Source organism: Pogona vitticeps, chromosome 3 (assembly GCF_051106095.1).
Source record: "Pogona vitticeps strain Pit_001003342236 chromosome 3, PviZW2.1, whole genome shotgun sequence".
Classification (NCBI taxonomy): domain Eukaryota; kingdom Metazoa; phylum Chordata; class Lepidosauria; order Squamata; family Agamidae; genus Pogona; species Pogona vitticeps.
Genome location: NC_135785.1, coordinates 264,263,359 through 264,286,514, shown reverse-complemented (window position 1 = coordinate 264,286,514; position 23,156 = coordinate 264,263,359). Strand labels below are relative to the sequence as shown.

At 49.1% G+C, this 23,156-nt stretch overlaps 1 protein-coding gene across 2 annotated transcripts in view; it reads left to right on the top strand.

Moving 5' to 3' along the window:
* Positions 1-23,156, top strand: part of CLPB (ClpB family mitochondrial disaggregase) — a 93,050-nt gene that overhangs the window by 28,015 nt on the left and 41,879 nt on the right. For both annotated transcript variants that reach the window (XM_072993393.2, XM_078390559.1), the window contains exons 4-5: positions 9,576-9,679; positions 14,035-14,163. In XM_072993393.2, the coding sequence (XP_072849494.2) occupies positions 9,576-9,679; positions 14,035-14,163 (233 nt within the window). The remainder of the gene's footprint in view (positions 1-9,575; positions 9,680-14,034; positions 14,164-23,156) is intronic.

Genomic DNA, 23,156 nt, shown 5'->3' with positions numbered 1-23,156 from the left:
GGAAGAATGATGGCCTACAAAAGATGGAGACAAACCCAGGGGAAGGCAGAGAACCACTTTGTCATGATGGCAAGCCAAGTACAGTGGAACCTCTACTTAAGAACTTAATCCGTTTTGGAATAGTGTTCTTAAGTTGAAACATTCTTAAGTTGAAGCAAAATTTCCCATAGGAATGGACTGAAAATCAATTAATCCGTACTGGCTGTTTTTTTGTTATGTAGAGGTGCGTTCGTACATTGAAGCATTAGTTCCCATAGGAACTAATGCAAAGCTGGTTAATACGTACTCTACCACTAGGGGGAGAATTTTTTTTAACCTAAGATGACCTAAGGTTAAAAAAAGAGCAGGAAAGGTTTTTTTTCCTGTTCTTATCTTGGATTTCTGTTCTCAAGTAGAAGCAAAATTGAGCAAATGGAGCTGTTCTTAAGTTGGATTGTTCTTAAGTAGGGACGTTCTAAAGTAGAGACCCCACTGTAAAGGTTGGTCTGCTAGCAGCATGCAGAGTTCCTTTGGGCTTCACGCTCTGGGAGTGGCAGCTAAAGAGGCCAAATTAAAAAGATAAGATGTAGAAAGAGAAGAGAACCAACTAGGCTTGGGTGTGGGGGAACGCGTTGGAACCATTTTAAATGCACTGGAAGAACTGCAAGGGTTGAGTAGAATATCAACCTGGCTCTGATTAAGGTGATATTCTTGAGGCAGAGAAAGAGGATGATATTTGCCTGTGCTGATGCAAGTACCTGGGTTGTGTAGCAAGGTTAGGAGAATGAGTGAGGAGACCATCTCTGGGAGGGTTAGCAACTGACCACCCACTGAGGTAGGGAAGCAGGACTATGCTGCTCTTCCATAGGTCTGCTGGACAGCTTTTTTTGGGGGGGGGGTGTTGTTTCTTGGGAGTGGGGGTGCAGTCTCCAGGTTGCTGACCGAACTGGAATCTAGCCTTGGATTCAGCCACGGGTTGCCCACCCCAACGTAATAGCAATGACCATTGGACAGCCACTACATGAGTATAGACAAGGAGGGTTAAGTATAAAATAGCTGCAGATAATGCCAGGAGAGTATCGATGAGAGCTGTGCCATATTTTGGGCAGCAAGCCTGTTTTGATTTACAAACAGTTAAATAGGATGTATCCTCCCAAACCTGACGTCCTCCAAAATTGAGGGGCACAGCAAACAAACAAACTCTGTGGGCTTTAATGGTTGGCTTGCAGCTTCCAGAATTTTGATAGAGGGAATACCTGGCAAATTCTGGGAGTTGCCGCCCCCCCCCAAAAAAATATAAAATAAAATACAAAAGTCGCATGATTAAGTTCTCTGCTATGATTAAGTTCTCTGCATGGCTTTGGAAACCAGGCGTGGGTAGAGAAAGCTTCCTGCTACTTGATCCGTCGGCGCCAGCATTGGGAGCATTAGCTGGCTGTTGCAGGTGGGGGCTTTTTCTTCCTGGAGACCCGAACAGGGGCAGACTCTGGGGCTTTGCGCAAGCAGAGCAGGTGCTCTTCCCCTGAGCTCCGACCCTTCTTTAGCCTGTGGGCTGTCTTTCCTTCCAGTGGACATCCTTCCCTGGGAAGTGGGGGAAGCCAGGTGTTTGGTGGAGTGGGACTTAGTGCTTGATCCATCTCCACTCAGGTAGCTCCTCTTTGGGTTGGGAATGGCTCCCCCCCCCCCATGCTGGACTTCCGTGCCAGAACGGTCCTGCTGAGCAGGTTCCCTTTGTGTTTTGTGCCCTGCCTGGAGTCTCGGAGGCCAGAAGCGCTCCCTGTAGCCTGGCCTCGTCTCCCAAGAGTTCCCAGGGCGGCCCTTGTGTCTTCTTGTAACATTTCAAGGCAGCCCTTCAATGCCTTCAGTCCACAACTAAATTCAATTAGTTTTCGTTTAAACACGAAGCAAAAAGAAGGAGAAAGAAATCCAATTTTAGGAGACGTGGGACAGCCAGTTGGAATGGGCTTTGATGTTACACCCTCTCAGGGGTGCTTTACTTAGTCACAAGTTCATAAGCAAAAAAAGGCTTAATTATTTGGGAAAACACAGGATTAAAATGGCATACAAAGGCTGGATATCCGCTCTCGGGCGACAAGATACGAATCCATGTGCCGAGTTCGTGTGTGGTGCAAACTTTGATGTGTGGTATGACAAGCTGAAAGTCGTGACCCCCCTGGGGTTGCTCCTTAAGGCAGGCCAAGAGGCAGGGGCCTCCCGAGGCCTGTTTGTTTAACTTTGATGTCCGAGCAACAGCAGCAGCAGTAGAAGCGGGCTCCCTTGTTTGCCTGGCTGTGGAAGGATGGGTTTAGCGCCCCGACCTTTGCTGGTGGACAATGGCCAGCGGTGGAGTGTGACGGTTGTTGACCATTCCAAGTGACTGGTGGACCAGAACATGGTCTTTGGAGGTGCAGAGGCTTGGAGGAGATGAGGAGAAAAGGCTCTTCATGGTACAATAATTGCCCCAGATGGTTCTCCATCCACCCATCCAGCGCTTCCCCCAGTTTGGGGCCCTTGAAGTGGTCGCTAAGAAGCTGACCCTGCCGCCGCTGACCCTCATGGGCAGTGTTACTCCTGCAGATTCTTGGCTAAGAGCTGGCACAAGGTGTTGGTGGGAGTGGGCGGTTTCATATCAACACCTTCGTATTTCCTTGCCCCCCCCTTTTTTTCCCAAGGTCCTTGGCTGGATGACCCTCTGCAGGGCCAGACTCTTGAGAATATGCAGAGAAGCTCCTGGATGTCGTGAAGAAGTTTCCTTCTCCTCCCCCCCCCCTTTCCGCTTCTTTGTCATTCCACATCCCTCCATTAGGACTGGGACTCATGACGTTTGCTTGGACCCACAGCTTACAGTGTTTAGCACCACGTGGGGTGGGATTTTCTTCCTGAAACGCTCCTTTGCTCTGAGAACCTTTTCTTTAAAAGCAATTTCACCACGTTTATTAGCTAACCACTCAGTCTCATGCACAGCCATTTCTTGGAGGAAATAGCCATCGGCTTGGGTTGCTAACTGCTGCCTGAAAGTGAGATGCTTCTTGGGCATTCCTGCTGCTCCTTATATTGTGCTTCCGCCTTGGCCCTTCCTGTGTCTCTCAGACTTACATTTCTGATCACCTCGATGGTGTCCTGTTCGCTTGTGAGACCCTTAAAGGTCTGCCTTGACTGGGATCCTGCAGGTTCATGACCGGGCTGCGGTTTGAACTTTGGAGGTGCAAACTCACCGTGTGAGCTCTCGCTCAGCCCATGGGGTCCCTCGGTTGAGAACAACGTGCCCCCTCGCAGATTGAGTCTTTAATGCAGGAGGAGTTTTCAAAGAGAGAGCTGTTGTCAGCTTATAGGACAGAAGTAAAAGTAGAAGACCCGTGACAGTTTAAAGACGGGTTCATTTCAGTGCAAGTTTTTGTGGCTCCCGGTCCCCTCCAGGGATGGTCATAGAAGGTGTTTGAGGAAGCGAAGGACTGCAGTCCACAACGGTCACGCATCTCAGTGCATCTGTTAGGCTTCCCAGGGGCCGCAACGCTCGCCCTGTGTATTTTTGTTTCTACCTGTTTTCCTTCCCAGGTGGCTTCTGCTTCCCAGCGTTCCTCAGAAAGGCTTTCCAGTAGGAGTGGGCACCCTTCTGCAGCCTGTGCTTTCCTCAGATCTCCATCCCTTCTCCCTACCCCTCTTGTCTTCTGCTTCCCAGCACCTGCAGAACCTTGTAGGGGCACCTGGGGGCTAGGCCACTGCCGGCGGCCCCTGTCAGCCAGCAGGGATGCGAGGCAAGGGGCCATCCGTGGGAGGCAGGTAGCCCACTGCTGGCTGACCAGCCTACCTGGCAAGCGACGGGGGTAACGTTCTCCCTGTGTCCCTCTTGCCCTGTTCATGGCAGCCGTTGGGTTTCTCTCCCTAGGTCCCCCGGCAGTGTTGGGAAGGCTCCTAGGGTGGATGATGGCCATTAGGTAAGGTGCGGTTCCACACCTCGTGATGCAGGGGTGGAAAGCCCTGAGCGAGGGCAGACCTCGGCACCCACCAAGCTGATTTCTCAGGGCGCAAGAAGGGGCACCGCTTGGCATTGAAGGAGGAGCGCTTCTCCTGGCCTTTCCCAAGTGATCACATGGGGTGGTTAAGAAAGAACTGCACAGAGGATATGTTTGTTTTTTGCCCAGGGAACAGGGCAGGCCAGCAGGCCCACCGCTTCAGCTTGAAGCTCCTTCTTTCTCTCTTTTGACTCTTGCTTACCAAGAGCCCACTCTGATCTGGGCCATCTGCCTTGGTTCACCAGCTGCTGGCAGATCAGCCAGACTCTGGAACGGCTTCCTGTGTGTGCCCAGTCAAGTCCAGTTAGCACACCCAGAGCTTCTCTGTGAGTCCCCCTCCCTCTCCCTCATATTGTCCCCCCCCCCCCCCCCGCATGCCACAAACAGCAGAAAGCACTTACCGACATTGATTTAACTGCCTGGTGAACTTTAGTTAAAGGCTGCCCTCTGGGGTCAATGCAGATTTATATGTTTGCAGATGAGGAGGTTGGCTGCTAATGCAATTAAGAACTGATCAGCAAATTAAAGCCCTACTTGGGTGAGGAGGCGGTTGAGCAGCAGCTCAATCACAAGTTATTGAAACTTGCAAGACTCCCTGCTTCCTAATGTGTTTAGCAAGGGGCCCTTCCAGGAGGGCTCCAGAGTCTGTGTTGGGGGCAGCTGCCCGTGCCCCCTCCCAGTTCCAAGAGGAATGAGGCACGGCGGGAATCATTCAAGTCATTTTGCACCCAATCCAACAACAGGAGAGAGAGGGAAATGCGGGTTGGGTCTTTTTTTTTCTTTTTCCTTTTCTGACAGCCATGCCTTGTTTCCACATGGAATGAGTACTCTGTGATTCCGAGTTGACATTCCTTGCTCACACCCTGACACGCTCCAGATGGTCGGGCAGCTGAGTCGTCTTTGTGATGCTGTGATAGGTGAAATAGGAACCCAGAGTGATGCCAGATGTTAGTCTCCCTTTTGGATAGACTTGGGACAGTTCACCAGTGCCCTTGATCAGGAAACCAGTAGACTCCAGTGTGCCTCCTTTCCCCCTTTGGCAACTGGAGCTGACAAACTCCAAAGTTTTGGAGGCTGCAGTGTCTTGAAGAATCAGCCATTTAGAAGCTTAGTTACTGGCTGAGTCTGGTAAATGTAAGAATTACAGATGGCTTTTTCGTCGTTGTTGTTTAGTCCTTCAGTCGTGTCCGACTCTTCGTGACCCCATGGACCAGAACACAGCAGGCCCTCCTATCTTCCACTGCCTCCCGGAGTTGTGTCAAATTCATATTAGTTGCTTCGATGACATTGTCCATCCGTCTCGTCCTCTGCCGTCCCCTTCTCCTCTTGCCATCACACTTTCCTAACATCAAGGTCTTTTCCAAGGAGTCTTCTCTTCTCATGAGATGGCCAAAGTCTTGGAGCCTCAGCTGCAAGATCTGTCCTTCCAGGGAGCACTCAAGGTTGATTTCCTTCAGAATGGATAGGTTTGTTCTCCTTGCAGTCCAGGGGACTCTCAAGAGTCTCCTCCAGCACCACAATTCGAAAGCATCAATTCTTCGGCGGTCAGCTTTCTTTATGGTCCAGCTCTCACTTCCATACGTCACTACAGGAAAAACCATAGCTTTGACTAGGCGGACTATTCATCGGCAAGATGATGTCTCTGCTTTTTAAGATGCTGTCTAGGTTTGTCATCGCTTTCCTCCCAAGAAACAGATGTCTTTTAATTTCATGGCTGCTGTCTCCATCTGCAGTGATCATGGAGCCCAAGAAAGTAAAATCTGTCACTGCCTCCAGATCTTCCCCTTCTATTTCCCAGGAGGTGATGGGACCAGTGGCCACGATCTTAGTTTTTTTGATGTTGAGTTTCAGACCGTTTTTTGCACTCTCCTCTTTCACTCTCATTACAAGGTTCCTTAATTCCTCCTCACCTTCTGCCATCAGAGTGGTATCATCTGCATATCAGAGGTTGTTGATATTTCTTCCGGCAATTCCGTCTTGTGATTCCTCCAGTCCAGCCTTTTGCATGATGTATTCTGCATATATGTTAAATAAGCAGGGTGACGATATACAGCCTTGTCGTACTCCTTTCCCAATTTTGAACCAATCAGTGTTTCCGTATCCAGTTCTAACTGTTGGTTCCTTTCCCACGTATGTTTTTCAGGAGATAGATAAGGTGATCAGACACTCCCATTTCTTTAAGGACTTACCATAGTTTGCTGTGGTCCACACAGTCAAAGGCTTTTGCATAGTCAATGAAGCAGAAGTAGATGTTTTTCTGGAACTCTCTGGCTTTCTCTATAATCCAGTGCATGTTAGCAATTTGGTCTCTTCCTCTGCCCCTTTGGAATCCAGCTTGTACTTCTGGGAGTTCTTGGTCCACATACTGCTGAAGCCTACCTTGTAGGATTTTGAGCATAACCTTGCTAGCGTGTGAAATGAGTGCAATTGTACAGTAGTTGGAACATTCTTTGGCATTGCCTTTCTTTGGGATTGGGATGTAAACTGATCTTTTCCAGTCCTCTGGCCACTGTGGAGTTTTCCAAACTTGCTGGCATATTGACAGTAGCACCTTAACAGCGTCATCTTTTAAGATTTTAAATAGCTCAACTGGCTTTTTACCTTGTGGCTAATATTTTGCAGCTGCCATAGTTGGCAGAAGGTGGCTTGTAATCTTAAAACAGTAAAACTCAACCCCTAAGTTATAAAACTCACCTTAAATGCTGGCCTCGGTAATGGTTGTTGTTGTTTAGTCGTGTCCGACTCTTCGTGACCCCATGGAGCAGAGCACGCCAGGCCTTCCTGTCTTCCACTGCCTCCCAGAGTTAGGTCAAACTCGTGTTGGTCGCTTCGGTTACACTGTCCAGCCATCTTGTCCTCTGTCATCCCCTTCTCCTCTTGCCCTCACACTTTCCCAACATCAGGGTCTTTTCCAGGGAGTCTTCTCTTCTTATGAGATGGCCAAAGTATTGGAGCCTCAGCTTCAGGATCTGTCCTTCCAGTGAGCACTCAGGGTTGATTTCCTTCAGAATGGATAGGTTTGTTCTCCTTGCAATCCAGGGGACTCTCAAGAGTCTCCTCCAGCACCACAATTCAAAAGCATCCATTCTTCGGCAGTCAGCTTTCTTTATGGTCCACTCAGTAATGTACTAAAGGGCTAATAAGCTGAAATGGAATCCTGGTAAGATGGAGATTTTGTTATAAGGCGGCATCCTCTCTGGTCTGGATGGGGTCCCGTCTCCTCAAAGACCAGGCCTGTACCTTGGAAGTGATCCTCGACCCAACTCTCTCTCTTTGTGGAGAAGCAAATCTCTGCCTTGACCAGGTCAGAATTGCTCCAGTTGTGACAGATTGCCCAGCAGGGATGGGAAATCTGTTGACCTTGCCGGTCCATGCATTGATTACTGCAAATGCTGTCTTGGTGGGGCTGCCCTTTAAGATGATACAGAGGCTGTTGCCACACGGCCTTATTGTTGCTGTCCTTTTATTTTGTTGCTGATTTTGAATTAAATTTTATAGTTTATGATTGGGAGACTGGTTGTGTTTTAGGGGTGCTGTAAACCTCCCAGGGATGTGGTGGTGCTGCAGATTAAACCACAGAAGCCTCTGTGCAGCAAGGTCAGAAGACCAGCAGTCATAAGATCGAATCCATGCAATGGAGTGAGCTCCCGTCGCTTGTCCCAGCTCCTGCCAACTGAGCCATTCCAAAGCATGTAAAAATGCAAGTAGATAAATTGGTATCCTCATGGTGGGAGGGTCACGGCATTCCGTGTCTAGTCGCGCTGGCCACGTGGCCACGGAAACTGTCTTCGGACAAATGCTGGCTTGGAGACGGGGATGAGCACCGCGCCCTCGAGTCAGACACGACTGGACTAAATGTCAAGGGGAACCTTTATCTTACTTAAACCTCCCATGGCGGTGGCTTTTCATTGGTTGGTATAGAGAATGAATGAATAAAGAAAGGAAGGCAGTAATTCATATATGCAACAATAGCTATTTAACACCTCTTTTTTTAAAGAATGCAGGCATGTTTTTTAAAGCCCTTTCCAGATAAAGTATCCACACAGGAGAGAGGTCATATATTTCTCACTGGGAGAAAGATGAGATTAAAATGCAATAAAATAAATAAAAATGGAATCAATTGGGAGGGAGTTCTGGCTTATGCTTTTCTCGCATTGTTTATCCTGAAGCCTCTTCCAAGCCCACTAACTCAGGAGTCCTATGGTTTCTCTGCCACCAGCTGGTGAAAAACAAGAGTGGAGGTCCACCCTGTTGGTCAGGTGGTGACCGTCCCGCAAGCCGAACCTCAGTATTCAGCATAAATAATAAATATGTGGATTTGTCTGAAAGCAGAGCATGGATTTCTTTATGTCTGATGGCCGTTTTGGTTTGGCATTGTTATTATGATGGGACCGTTTGTGTATTTCTGTATTTGGTCTTCTGAATTCTTCTGCAAAGTAAATCAAACATACATTCTATTTGAAATCGTTTGGTTGCATCCCGACATTATTCTAATTGCGTTTTGTTTCACTTTTTTTAAACCACTCTGGCTTCACATTAGGCCCTGCAGCAGGATATAAATACAATAGATAAATAAAAATCCCTGTTTAATGGCTGCTTTCCTCCCTGTTCACCTTTGCAAAGGCTAATTTGCTTGAAAGTTGGAGCATGTTTTGTTACCTGCAAATTAGACAGGGTCAATCAATACCTGCGATCACTCAAATGTCAGACTGAGTCTGTAAAAGGGAAAGACGGCCTTGCCAGTCGCCTGGAAAAAAGGGGGTGTGTCACCTGCCATTTTGCAGGGACGTGAGACTGAAAAGCTATAGCAGAGAGAGGAGGCTTGAGAAAAGAAGGGCCTTTTATAGTCTGGCTCGCGTCTCTGACTTTCTGTTATCAATGCATTGTCCATATTATTTATAGGAAGCTTCCTGGATTGTTACAAAGGAATTTTAAACATTACTATTGTAAAATTATAAACATTTGTCTTTTAAAATAGCAAAAAAAAAAAAAAACTCTTCAGTTTTAGTTTCTCGAAGCAACAGACGCATCTCTAAAAGCGAAACGACGGGGCTCACGCCTGCTTTGAGAACTGCAGTCGGTCCTGATGGAGTCTGGCGGGGGCTTTATGTTGCTGGTCATATTTCTAGGGATGAGGGAACTGAGGGATCTGGACGGGCAGAACCTCGGAGCATCTGACTATGTGTTTGGGCCTTCTTCAGTCAGTTGAGGGTGATGGAAATTAACCCAGGATTTGTGGGTCTCCATAGTTGAGTTGCAGCCATTACCGAGGGGGTGGGTGAGCATGGTCAGGCCATCATCCGTGGGTCTGCAGCTTGCTCTCTTCTTGGTTCCTTCTCTCTGAACACTTTTCTGCCCATGGTCTCAGTTGCACTGTGGGATTTTGGTTGAGTGCAGGTGGAGATTTCATGGATCCCTCCCCTGGGTGTTTGGCTACAGGAAGCCTTGTATGGTTTGATTTAGGTTTAGCGTTTTTCTTCCCGCTTGGACATAAAGCAAGCCTTCTTTTCCCTCTCAGCTTTGCAATAATAATAATAATAATGCATTTCTCACTCTTCTTCTTTCTGTTTGCTTTTCCAACAGGGTGGTGAGCCTCCTGCTTGCAGCCAGGGCTGACCCCAGCCTGGGGGATGAGTTCAGCAGCGTCTATGAAACAGCCAAAGAGAAGGGGCTCCACTCCCTTGAAGGTAACCTTTGGGGTTGTCCCTTTTCACAGCACCACTTGCTCGCGTCTCTCCTGCCAGGCTTGGCCCCGGATGCTGGAAGCGTGTCTTTGTTGTGGTCACCGGCCTGCATATGAATGCTCCCGAGTCCTAACACTGCTTTCCTCTCTGTACCTCTTTTGCAGTCACATAGAGCATGTTTAAAGACTCAGTATTACAAATCCTCACTAAGGGAGAAAGTCAGGATAAATACCAAATGAATAAATAAAAAAAAATTAAAATTGAGCGAAACGCTTGTTTGCATAGTTAAATAAGAAGTAGTAATAGTAGTCACAGTATCCAAGCATGGAAAGGTACTTCTTTGGACTGCAAATCCCAGAGTCCTTCTGGAGGGTCCTAAGAGCTGTAACTCCAGAAAGCAGTTTTTTCTAAGCTCTATGTGTTTTACACATTCTGGGTGGATAGTGTGCAGTGTGTGTCTTTCAAGAGCTATCTAGGAGGCTTGCTCTCGACATCATCTCCAGTTTGAGAGCAACAGACCTTTTTGGCCGCCTTCCATAAGATTCCAGGCTGGGTAGGTATTTTTTTTTTCTGTAGCCAACAAAGTGCAAAGTGCTTTTCTTTTTCCTTTCCTTTTCTTCCCCCAGCAGTGGCAGTCCTTTGAAAGCTAACTAGTCTCACCCATTCTTTTAGGAAACACCACTGGAGGTTAAAAGTCAAGGCCAGACGATCAGATTTCAAAAGGGGAAAGAAGGGGACGCAACCTGCCGTCCTTAGTCCCCCTCCTTGTGTGCGCACGTGGGAGGGGAGAGGAGCGGAGGGGGACGTGGACCTTGGGTGGGGCTGAATGCGCATCTTTGCACTGAATATGCAAAGCCACAACATGGGGCGCCAGCACCTGATGGGTCTTGTCAGACTTCATCTCAGGCAAAGACAAAGCCACCCAGACGTAGAGTTGACATTTTCTCTTTGCCCTCCCCTCCATCGCCAAGTGCATGCTACTTTTTTGGTTGAGGAAAGGGAATGGCTGGAAAAGACCGGGGGGGGGGGAGGGAGGAAGCTACTCACAAGGAAGTTGCATTCATTTTTTTTGGTTGACATGTTTTATTAAAAAAAATAAATTCAGCTGCAGTCTCTTTTTTTTTAAGAAGAAGAAAGAAAGAAGGATCACACATGCAAGAGGGGAGAGAAAAACGGCCTTTGTTTTGCAGGGTTATTTTTAACGATTTGCATATTTTGTGTATAAATATATTTTTTCATAAAAACATCCAAATCGGGAAAGCTGCACACCACGCAGGCTGTGCAAAATATATTACCGACATTTATATGGATGACAGGGCGGGGAGACAGAGAGCCGAAAATTTCCAGGCTCCCCGTGATTGATGGCGGACGAGGCTCCCTTTGACGCTTTATTGAGTTTCCGATGATTATCTCTGGTGGAGACATTTTTTACAGATGACGGGCGAGCTGTCACGGTGGACCATTGGGGGGGAAAGCAACCCAACAATAATAACACTTTAATCTTTTTACTGCACTGCTCCCTAGTATCTCAGATTCATCTTCTCTGACACCAGCCACTTGATTATCCTGCCCCTCCTTGGATAGGCAAAGGAGGGAAATAAATAAATATACATTTCCCCCCCCCCCCCGTCCACCCTGCCTCTCCTACCTCACTGCAGGCATGCACATACCAAAAAATAAAAAGTTCTAGAGCAGGAAGGAGGATCAAGGCTGTCATCTCGGTTGCCCCTTCTTCTGTCGGGGTCGAGGCGTGATGCCAGCTGGGAAGGGGTCTGGCTATAAATTACAATATTTTAGATTGGACACGTCTCATAATGTGCGTTTTCGGGACTCATTGGCAGCAGTTGCCACCACAGCAAAGGGATCTGGCCCCTGTTGCTGCTGGAGAGACAAATCTCCTTTTCTGTTTCCTGTTTTTGCTAACGATCACTCCGTCCGAGATGACAGGGAAAGGAGGTTTCTCAAGTTTGAGGATTGTCTAAGCAGAAAATGCAGGAGAAACGGCTTTACACTGTATTAGCCGTTCTTGCCCCTTTAAGGTACTCCTCTGGGGGTGGAGTGGGGGGGTGCATCCCATTTCCATGGCTGTCCATTCCCCCCCCCCCGGGAGTCCTTGTTAAGGATCCTTTCCTCCTCCACAAAGTGTGTGCAGGGCCTTGAATGTCCTGAGCATCAACCCGGTTTCCAGTGGCTTAAGGGCAGCGACAGTCTCGTACAGTGGTGGGAGCACGGGGGGAAGGAGTTGTCAGACTGTCTTGTTCGAAGAATACGGTGAGGCCTGGGAGGGAAGGCAGGAGACGAACGTCATGGGCCCTGGTGTGCTCCCGGGGTGGGAGGGCCGCCTGTTTAGCCTGCGATGCGGGGCTCAAGGCAAGGCTGAGCTTGGGCTGGGCTCGCCTTCCTCTGCCGCCTCTTGTCTGTGACCCTTGCAGTGCCAGCCCCAGGAATGCAAAGTTGTCGTTTCACCCCCTAGAAACAATTGGCATCCTTTAAACAAACAAACAAAACACACACAAAACAGAGGCCTTTTTCTCCTGGTGCCTTTCCTAAGATCACTTTCCCAACCTGGTTTTAAGAGATATATTTCACCAGGTAGAGCTTAATTCTATCTAAGTCTGTTCTGTTCTTGGATCGTGCCTCACAAGGAGCTTCGTTGGTTGTGAAGCGATCATTTTTGACATGCAGAAACCCACCCCCCAGCAGTGTGGTTGTAGGAGGAGGGGGAGGTTCGGCAGCGGGAGACATAAACCGTGATTTCTGGCCAGTGCTCGGAGGAGGGAGCCTCAGCATCACGGAGCAAAGGCATCCTCACTGGGCTCTCTGGTGTGTGTCCCTGTGGTCTGAGACAGAATAGGCGCAGGCATAAAAGAGTGAAACGTGTAAATGTACTTGCTTGCAACTTCCTTGCTGTTGCCGGATCTGGCCACAGCAGTTACTTCAGACAGATCGGTGGCAGAGGAAAGGGCTGCAAGTAAAAATTAGCGTCACAGCTATATGGAGCCATCCTCTTCCGTGGCATTATACCTTTCGGTCACAGGCTGGAAAAATGCCTTTTCAGATTTCAGCTCCCAGAGCCTCTTCACTTTCCAGGCTATTGCGGCCAGTTGTAATCCCCAGAATTAAAATGTCCAAACTCTGCTCTAAATACAGTACTGGTTAGTACGGGGGTCATCCCTGGAAGAGAGCCGTTCCCATCCTCCTTGGGGGCTTCCATAAGGTAGCAAGTCGGCTACTGTAGAGAGTAAGACGCTGTGCTAGGAGGGGCCCTCGGTCCAGATCCCACACAACAGCTCTTCCATGGCTGCTGTTACAACTGTTTGTGCTCTGCGTTCCTTAGTAATATTAAAGTGAAAGTGCCTTTCAACTCAGGCAGTAGCGAGGAAGATCACCAGAGCAAGAATCTGACACGAGAAAGCTATTTTTAGCACTTTATAAAAATTCTAGAGTATTTCCAGCCAAACCTTCAAAGTGTGCCCTATACAAAGTTAGAAGGTAACTGGCCATGATCCTGCTGGGCAGGGTCCATCTGCACCCTGGGAGGTGTTGTCAGCCACGGGAGATCGCTGCTGGCTGCTGGCTCCTTTGACAGCAGTTTCAGAGTGAATGTGGGATTGTCACATTGTGTACCCGTCACCAGTATCCTAAAATCACCGAAGGAAGCCCTTTGCACAGTGATGGCCACGTTCCTGTTGGGCCGACGAAGCTGTGCAAAAGGATTTCAGCCTTTTAAAATATTTTTTAAATCCAAAACTTAAAACCTCCTTAAAATGTATTAAAAGTCTTCCTCTTTTAAGTGTTGGGTAGAAGAGAGAGGTCATTGCCAGGTGATTGTTTTGGGAGCAGACATTCCACAGCCCAAAGGCCCTCCCCTCGCCCCCATAAATGATTCTTGCTTGGCACCATGACTTGTAACAGGAATACTCCTGCTGAGATCCGTCAGTCTGCAGTCCTGCCAACTTCAGAAATGGCGTTGTTTCCGTTCAGCACCTCATACTGTAGGTGTTCTGAGACCCTCCCAAACAGACATGGGTTCAAAACGCCCTCTAGCTCAACCCCTGCATTTTTCGCGGCCCCGTTGTGACTGTCTCCCGGCTGCTTGTCGGAAAATGGACCACAACCGAGACCCCTTGTTGCAAGTAGGTGGAGCAGTGGCTCCTTTTCAGCCATCCCCGTGAGATTGCAAGCCATATTTCAGTAAACCTTGAATTTGGATCTCTTGCCCAGAATGGCTGGCGGAGGAGTCTCACCCCCCCCACACCTCTGGCATCCCTGAATTTGAGAAACATGGAGTTTGGGCTTCCTGGCGACTTCTGCTTTGTTCCTCTTTCCCTCACCCCTCTCACCTTTTCCTTTTCCAGTTCTGGTCACCCGAGAAGACGACTTCAACAACCGCTTGAACAACCGGGCGAGTTTCAAGGGCTGCACGGCTCTGCATTATGCGGTGCTCGCTGATGATTACCCTACCGTCAAGTTACTCCTGGAGGGAGGTAAGAGAAGGGTCACAGATATTGGGGACCATAATGGGGGGTGGCTTTGGGAAAGGTGCGTCCCTTCACTTGCAGTTGCCATGTGGAGCTGAACACCCATCGTATGGCGCACATTCTCATAAGAGCTGCAGAGGTTTAAAGCTATTCACAACCAATGTATGAAAAGGTTGACGTGTGTAAATATGTGGGCATGTTTTCATACATACTTCTTACAAATATATATTTGAAATTATATAGTCGTGTTTACGCCTACGCATTTGTTGTTCTTTAGTCTTTAAGTCATGTCCAAGTCTTTCTGACCCCATGGACCAGAGCACGCCAGGCCCTCCTGCCTTCTGCTGCCTCCCAGAGTTGGGTCCAATTCATGTTGGTCACTTCGATGACACTGTCCAACCACCTCGTCCTCTGTCGTCCCCTTCTCCTCTTGCCTTCACACTTTCCTAACATCAGGATCTTTTCCAGGGAGTCTTCTCTTCTCATGAGATGGCCAAAGTATTAGAGCCTCAGCTTCAGGATCTGTCCTTCCAGGGAGCACTCAGGGTTGATTTCCTTCAGAACAGATAGGTTTGTTCTCCTTGCAGTTCAGGAGACTCTCAAGAGCCTCCTCCAGCACCACAATTCAAAAGCATCCATTCTTTGGCAGTCAGCCTTCTTTATGGTCCAGCTCTCCCTTCCATACATCGCTACTGGAAAAACCATAGCTTTGACTATGCGGACTATTCGTCGGCAAGATGATGTCTCTGCTTTTTAAGATGCTGTCTAGGTTTGTCATCGCTTTCCTCCCAAGAAGCAGGTGTCTTTTAATTTTGTGGCTACTGTCACCATCTGCAGTGATCATGGAGCCAAAGAAATTAAAATTTTTCACTGCCTCCATATCTTCCCCTTCTATTTGGCAGGAGGTGATGGGACCCGTGGCCATGATCTTCATTTTTTTGATGTTGAGCTTCAAGACATTTTCACACTCTCCTCTTTCACCCTCATTAAGAGGTTCTTTAATTCCTCCTCACTTTCTGCCACCAGAGTGGTATCATCTGCATATCTGAGGTTGTTGATATTTCTTCCAGCTATCTTAGTTCCGGCTTGGGATTCCTCCAGTCCTGCCTTTTGCATGATGTATTCTGTATATAAGTTAAATAAGTGGGGAGACAATATATATCCTTGTCGTACTCCTTTCCCAATTTTGAACCAATCAGTTGTTCCATATCCAGTTCTAACTCTTGCTTCCTGTCCCACATATAGATTTCTCAGGAGATAGATAAAGGTGGTCAGGCAATCCGATTTCTTTAAGGACTTGCCATTGTTTGCTATGGTCTACACAGTCAAAGGGTTTTGCATAGTCAATGAAGCAGAAGTAGATATTTTTCTGGAACTCTTTGGCTTTCTCCATAATCCAGTGCATGTTAGGAATTTGGTCTCTATTCCTCTGCCCCTTCGGAATCCAGCTTGTACTTCTGGGAGTTCTTGGTCCACATACTGCTGAAGCCTACCTTGGTAGTTTTTGAGCATAACCTTGCTAGCATGCGAAATGAGTGCAATTGTACAGTAGTTGGAGCATTCTTTGGCACTGCCCTTCTTTGGGATTGAGATGTAGACTGATCTTTTCCAGTCCTCTGGCCACTGTTGAGTTTTCCAAACTTGCTGTCATATTGAATGTAGCACCTTAACAGCATCATCTTTTAACATTTTAAATAGCTCAACTGGAATGCCATCACCCGCACTGGCCTTGTTGTTAGCCATGCTTTCTAAGGCCCTCTTCACTCTCCAGGATGTCTGGCTCAAACACTATCTGGGTTGTCCGGGACATCCAGATCTTTCTGGTATAATTCCTCTGTGTATTCTTTCCACCTCTTCTTGATATCTTCTGCTTCTGTTAGGTCCCTCCCATTTTTGTCCTTTATCATGTCCATCTTCACACAAAATGTTCCTCTAATATCTCCAATTTTCCTGAACAGATCTCTGGTCTTTCCTTTTCTGTTATGTTCCTCTATTTCTTTGCATTGTTCATTTAAGAAAGCCCTCTTGTCTCTCCTTGCTATTCTTTGGAAGTCTGCATTCAGTTTTCTGTAGCTTTCCCTATCTCGCTTGCATTTTGCTTCCCTTCTTCTCTCTGCTATTTCTAAGGCCTCGTTGGACAGCCACTTTGCTTTCTTGCATTTCCTTTTCTTTGGGATGGCTTTTGTTGCTGCCTCCTGTACAATGTTACGAGCCTTTATCCAAAGTTCTTCAGGCACTCTGTCCACCAAACTGACTTCCTTAAATCTGTTCTTCACTTCCACTGTGTATTCATAAGGGATTTGGTTTAGAGTATACCTGAGTGGCCCCGTGGTTTTTCCTACTTTCTTCAGTTTAAGCTTGAGTTTTGCTATAAGAAGCTGATGATCAGAGCCACAATCAGCTCCAGGTCTTGTTTTTGCTGACTGTATAGAGCTTCTCCATCTTTGGCTGCAGAGAATATAATCAATCTGATTTCGATATTGCCCATCTGGTGATTTCCACTTATAGAGTCGCCTCTTGTGTTGTTGGAAAAGAGTGTTTGTGATGACCAGCTTGTTCTCTTGACAAAAATCTATTAGCCTTTGCCCTGCTTTGTTTTGAACTCCAAGGCCAAACTTCCCTGTTGTTCCTTTTATCTCTTGACTCCCTACTTTAGCATTCCAATCCCCTAGAATGAGAAGAACATCTTTCTTTGGTGTCAGTTCTAGAAGATGTTGTAAGTCTTCATAGAATTGGTCAATCTCAGCCTCTTCAGCATTGGTGGTTGGTGCATAAACCTGGATTACTGTGATGTTGAAATCATTCTGTCATTTTTGAGATTGTATCCCAAAACAGCTTTTCCCACTCTTTTGTTGATTATGAGGGCTACTTCATTTCTTCTACGGGATTCTTGCCCACAGTAGTAGATATGATAATTGTCTGAATTGAATTTGTCCATTCCTGTCCATTTTAGTTCACTGATGCCCAGGATGTCAATGTTTATTCTTTCCATCTCCTGTTTGACCACATCCAGCTTCCCAAGGTTCATAGATCTTACATTCCAGGTTCCTTTCACTTCCAGGCACATCCACAGCTGAGCGTCCTTTCGGCTTTGGCCCAACCACTTCATTAGCTCTGGAGCTACTTGTACTTGTCCTCCGCTCTTCCTCAGCAGCATGTTGGACTCCTTCCGACCTGAGGGTCCCATCTTCCAGCGTCATATCTTTCAGCCTTTGGTTTCTGTCCATGTAGTTTTCTTGGCAAAGATACTGGAGTGGCATTGCCAATTCCTGCTCCAGGTGGATTGCATTTAGTTGGAACTCTCCACTAGGACCTGTCCGTCTTGAGTGTCGCTGTATGGCATAGCCCATAGCTTCTCTGAATGACTCAAGCCCCTTCGCCATGACAAGGCAGCCATCCATGATGGGGACACCTACGCCTACAGACATGTAAATGAAAATAGGAGTCTTCAAGGTCCTTGCTAGCTGTGAAATGCCACACCATCAACCACGGGTGTCTAGGAAACAAACTGCCTCTTTGTTTTGCAGCGGTGTATAAATGTCTAAAGATTTGCCATGTAGTCCCACTCTTGTGTCTCAGGAAGTGGACAGTGTTGTAGAAGCTCACGTTAAAACAGAGCAGTTAGTCTTTAAGACACCATAACCTTTTTCGACTTCTTTTTTTATTTTTATTTTGGTTTTGGCCTCGCTCTATCTAGCCACCCTGATTTGGGAACCAAGAGGATACTCGAGAAAACGTGTGGTTTGTTTTTGCAGAATGCTTGACTGTTCTAAGATCTGTTGCCCGAAAGCCTTGCAAGATTCTGTTCCATTGACCAGAATTGGCCTCTGGATCTTTTTTCTTTTTTTTTTTGCACAGGGTCTGGCCCCACGTTTCTTGCTCCGCGTCTGTGGGTGTTGTTTTGTTTTGTTTTGTTTAACTGTTAGCGTTGCTTGAAGTCGCCTGGGCAATCTCACGGCAAGAACTCAGGAAGAATCCACTGGAAATAGGGGTGGTCTTCCACGAATCGTGCCCTTTTCCCTGACAGGAGCTTCACATTGGGGGTTTTGAGGTGGTTCCCTCCTCCTGTCCAAGAGGAGGCATTGCTGGGGAGGTGTAAGGAGATCAGCTCCCCAGGGTGAGATTCTGCTCCGGTAGCACAAAAAGCCTCATTTGCAACCGTCTTTTGTAAAGGAGAAACACCAGTGCCTAGTCGGGGTCGTCTGAGTAATGAGGCTGGCCTTTGGATTCTCCGTGCAGAGCTGCCTAGAGAGGCAAAGCAGGGGACCCGAGGCGCTCCCGGGCTCTGCGAAGCCCCTTCCTCTGCCAGGATTTATCAGGGCCTTGTGGGTTAGGCAGCCTGAGCTTCTCTGGCCTGATAGGGAGCCTCCCGCCTTCGAGCCCAGGGCTCTTGGCCACAGCATTGGGTGCAGCAGGACAATGGGAGGGCTTGGCGTCTTAACTCCAAAGCCTTGCCTAAACCCCAGAAGGAGCTTCAGAAGGGGCGCCAACCATCCCACTGAGCTACAGCAATCATCATAATTGCACGCCATCAAGGCCGTTCTGACTTATGGCAGCCCTTTCCCTGGTTTTCCGAGTACTCAGAAGTGGTCCCCCATCCCCTTCTTCTGGGGGTGCCCGGGGTCCCCTGTGCAGCTTGTCCCAGGCCACAAGCAGGCTGGGGCTCTCCTCGTAGGAGGCACAGGGTGGGGGATTCGAACTGAACTCCCAGCCTCTATCTCCGCACCCAGATCCCTAACTCGCTGAGCCACCCATGTCTTGCTCACACCACGGAGATCTATCTGGGCCATCCATTCATTCTTGTGATTTTGGTTCCCCGGCCTCACCAGCTCCTCCATCGGCTTGACAAGGCCTTTCAAAAGCATGCCGACCCTCCGGCATCTTTGTGAAGCCACGGGGGCTTTGAGGCCTGAGCGCTGGGCGTGGGGGCTTCCTCTCTCCCCAGGCAGAACAGGCGCCCTCTGCCCTCCTCCACACCTGCCTTTTCTTCCAGAGTGCCCTCTTCTCCAGCCGACACTTCCTCCACCCCTGGCCGGCTCTGCCCTTAGGGCCAAAGCCATTGACCTGCTAGGCTCCCCGCCTCTCTTCCAAAGCCAATCTGACCTGCCGCAGGGGGGTTTCCTTTTTCAGCCGTCCACCTTCTCACCCTTAACCCCCCTTGCTTTGGCCTGTCGTGGCCTCGTGGCTGAATCACTTGACCCTTTGTGGTGGACAGTCTGTCCCTGCCCAGCAGACCGCGAGAGGCATGCCCCTTCCCTCTTGTCCTCCTTCAGGACACTCGCCATCTCCTGACCTGAGCTGACATCGGTCAATGGAGTGTGTGGGAGCCAGAACTTCCTTCTCCTCCTCCTCCTCCGCTCGGCAAACCCGTTTGCAGGCTCGATGCAGCCGGTTTCATCCTCCAATCGATCCCGGGGTTTTGTCTTCCTTTTATTGGAAAAAGGGGCCTAGAGCGACCGACACGTGCAAGTCGGTGGGACTTCATATAATACAAGCCGCCTCTCTCAATGAGTGTGTATAATTATGGCATTTCCCTGGCAGGGGTGCAAACGTCTTGCATGTCGGTCAACTCCGGGGCCTTTGGCAGCTCAAGCGTGTCCTGCGAGATGCTGGAGCCCTCGGTCCTGGATTGAGGAGGCCGGACTCCGTCCCTCGTCACGCCGGGATGTCAACAGGGCTTGGAGGGGCCAAGAGGGTAGAAGCCACGCTTCTTCCCGTTGGTCCCTCCTGCTGCTCTCCATCATTTCTTTTGCCCAAGGCCCTTTGTTTTATTTCTCCTCTTTTTCCTGCCCCCCCCCGGCACCCCCACCCCCCAGTCCAGGTTTGTAGGGCTGTGGATTGCTGCGGACACAGAGACCGTTTCTTCATTTACATCCCGAGAGGCGTCGGGGGGGGGGTGTGAACAAATGAACACGGCCATGTGGGCAGCTTGTCCTTTTGCCCTACTGACACCCCACAGGCCTTCTGGACCACAGAGATAATGACAGTGACATTGTGGGGGGGGGGGAGAGCACCTGTCCTGGGCCTAGAGGTGTTCAGCATCTGGATAAATGGCATGGGCAGGGGAGCAAGAATGAAGGGTGATCGAGGTTTGAGAGGGCACCACCCTGGCAGGGATCGCTTATATTATGATAGTTCAAGAGGATCTTGAGAGGATAGAGAAGTGGGCCAAAACCGACGTAAGGCGGCCGATCATGAGCACAGATGGGCCTTCTCATTCACAGGAACACATCCAGCTCTGGGCATCCTTGTTCAATAGGGATGTTTCTCTAGAGGAGGCCAGGAGAGACAGCAAGGGACCCTAGGGATGAAATCCTGGGAGGAAAGCAAACGGAAGGACTGCACCTGTTCAGCCTGGCTGTTCTTCTTAGGAGAAATAGGATGCCAATAGGATAGCCAGGGTGAGACACGGGAAGGGTGCTGCATGAACGAGGGAAGAGAGGCGCTCCCGAGCCCAGAATGACAAGAACGGGTGGGTCGAGCTATAGGCAACCCTGTCTGGTGTTGGCAGGCCAGAGACGTGACGTTCCCTCCCCATAAAGGAAAGGCAAAGCCCACCAGCCGATTGCGGGAGAAACCGGCCAAGTAAAGCCAGCAAAGGCCCTTGTGAAGAGGAGGACGAGGTCGTAGGTCATCAGCATAGTTTTGGCTCCCCCACATCCCATTGTGGTCAGATGCACCGCCTGGTCGTTTCCATCCGCTGTTATACTTATATCTCATGCGAATTAACTCTGTGCGATCAGGGCTCCCTGTTAAACCCCCAGGATCCTGCTTGGACGGTTGCCGGCAGCCTCTGAGAGCGGGCTGGGGGGGGGGGAATCACGCTGCTGATATCACCTGGTCCTTAAGAGAGGGATGCCAAAATCTGCGCCATCCAGGGCCGTCCCTGACTTCCTGCTCCATGCCTGGATCTCCCCCCCCCCGCTCCCTCCCTCATTCTCCCTCTCATTCTGCTCATATTTACAAGGGAATGTGATAAATTCCGTATTGATTCCTTCTGTTGCACTGTAAATTTTGCAAAAGATGATTAAATAGCGCAATAGAGTCTGCCAGCGCCAGGGCTCAATATGTTGTGGGCCGGCGGTATCGACCCCCTGTATCTAAAGGCGACGATGCTCCAACCCCGGGAGCCCCAGACCAGTAATTAAACTCCTGCGAGACCAGGATGTAAAAGCCAATCATGTCACGGCACCGAGGGCTCCGGCATGGCGACACGGGGAGCGCAATAAGCGGCCAGCCGGCCGGCAGCCGCAGGTTTATGTCGGTGTCGAAGCTTTTAAGAATAGTTTCCCCACAGGGTGGGGAGGAAATTGAGCCCTTGGAAGTCTTTCTGGGCACAGAGGTTTTCACACTGACACGGCCATTTGTAAGGCATTTAATAGCACTTTGTGGAGCAGGCGGGGCGGAGGGAGAGCAAGAGCGAGAAAGAGCGAGGAGGTGGGAGAGATGGCTTGCATCCGACAGGCGACGAAACTAGCCTTTACCTTCACGTGCCCCTCATGCAAGGCAAAAGAAAGAAAGAAAAAATATGGAATCCATTCAAACCTGCAAGGAGGAAAGGAGCAGAGAAAAGCCTAGTTCCGCCACTGGCCAGGTGTCCTTGAATTTTTCTGTACATAAACATTGAGTTGGGCCCCGGGGAGCTGGCTCAGCGGAGATCCTTCTCCTGGGTCCCTGAACGTCCGTGCCCCTGGGAGTTCCTCTCAGTTTAGACAGTTGTGTCCTGTATGGTACCTTTTATCTGCTCATTTGAATTGGTCGGGTTTCCGAGGAGTGCCCTGTGTTCTGTTTCTGAAAACCTAAAGGGAAGTAACTCCTAATGGATACCGAGATTCGTGTAATTGAATGACACTCACGTATTTGACAAGATTGACTGCAGTTGGATCCTTTTTAGGAAAAAGGCATCGTATGAATATTTTAAAACCAGCACACTAGGTTCTCCTTCCCTCGATCCCGCTGTGCAACAGGTACTTACTCATTTCCTTCCCGGAGTTTCCTGCGGGCACCTATTTCTGCCGCCGCCGATTATGTTGCTCGGTGGTGGGGCATGGGCTGTGCATCGTGAGGCCTCCGATTCTGTCCCTTTATCTCCTTAAGGTGGGCTTGAACAGACCTCCTCTGCCTGAAACATTAGGGGACCCCTTATCAGGGCGGATTCCTGGACGGGTCTCTCTTTGTCTCCCTCGTGGCTGCACTTCAGAGTCTGCATCACGTTGGGGTCAAAACCAAAAGAAACCATGGCCACAACACACTCTGACCCCATCCATGTTCCCAATGTTTGCAGCCACCTGTCTTCTTGGGAAATCACGCACACCTTAAGCCCGTCCTTTCCTTCCCAGCTGTAGCTCCTGGCCCAAAAAAGCAGCCTGCTCTGCTTCAGCTGCAGGAGCATCTCTTCCTACACAGTAGTAGGTCCCTTGAGTTTGTTCTTTTAAAACTAACATTAAAACAAGCAACAGTGACCTTAAAAAAAATAGATGGCACCGATTAATCCCCAGAGTGGATGGAGGAAAAGAGGGGGCTGGAGGATGAAGAGAAGGAAAGGGAGGAGGTGGTCAGCTGGGGTCAGTGTGGAAAGCCTCCCTGAAAAGCAATGTCTTTAGTTGCTTCCTTAAAAAATCCACAGGAAGGGGGCTAAGTGGAGCTCCTCTGGAAGCAGGTTCCATAAAGCTGGAGCCACCACGAAGAAGGCCCTGCCTTTTGGAGAGGGTTTATGGGCCTCCCTCGGGGTGGCCACACGGAGGAGCTTCGACTGGGATGATCTGCTGGGTCGGGCAGATGACCTTAAGGAGAGATGCTCCAACAAGTAACATGGGCCCAAACCATGGAGGCCTTGGTATGTGAGTGTCAAAACCTTGAACCTGATCCAGGATGCCACAGGCAACCAGTGAAGGCGGGCCGGAACCGGAGCAATGTGGTCCAATTTCCTTGCCCCAACTAGCAGTCTGGCCGCCGCATTCTGGACCTGCCGAAGTCTCTGGGTCAGGTCCTCCAAGGGG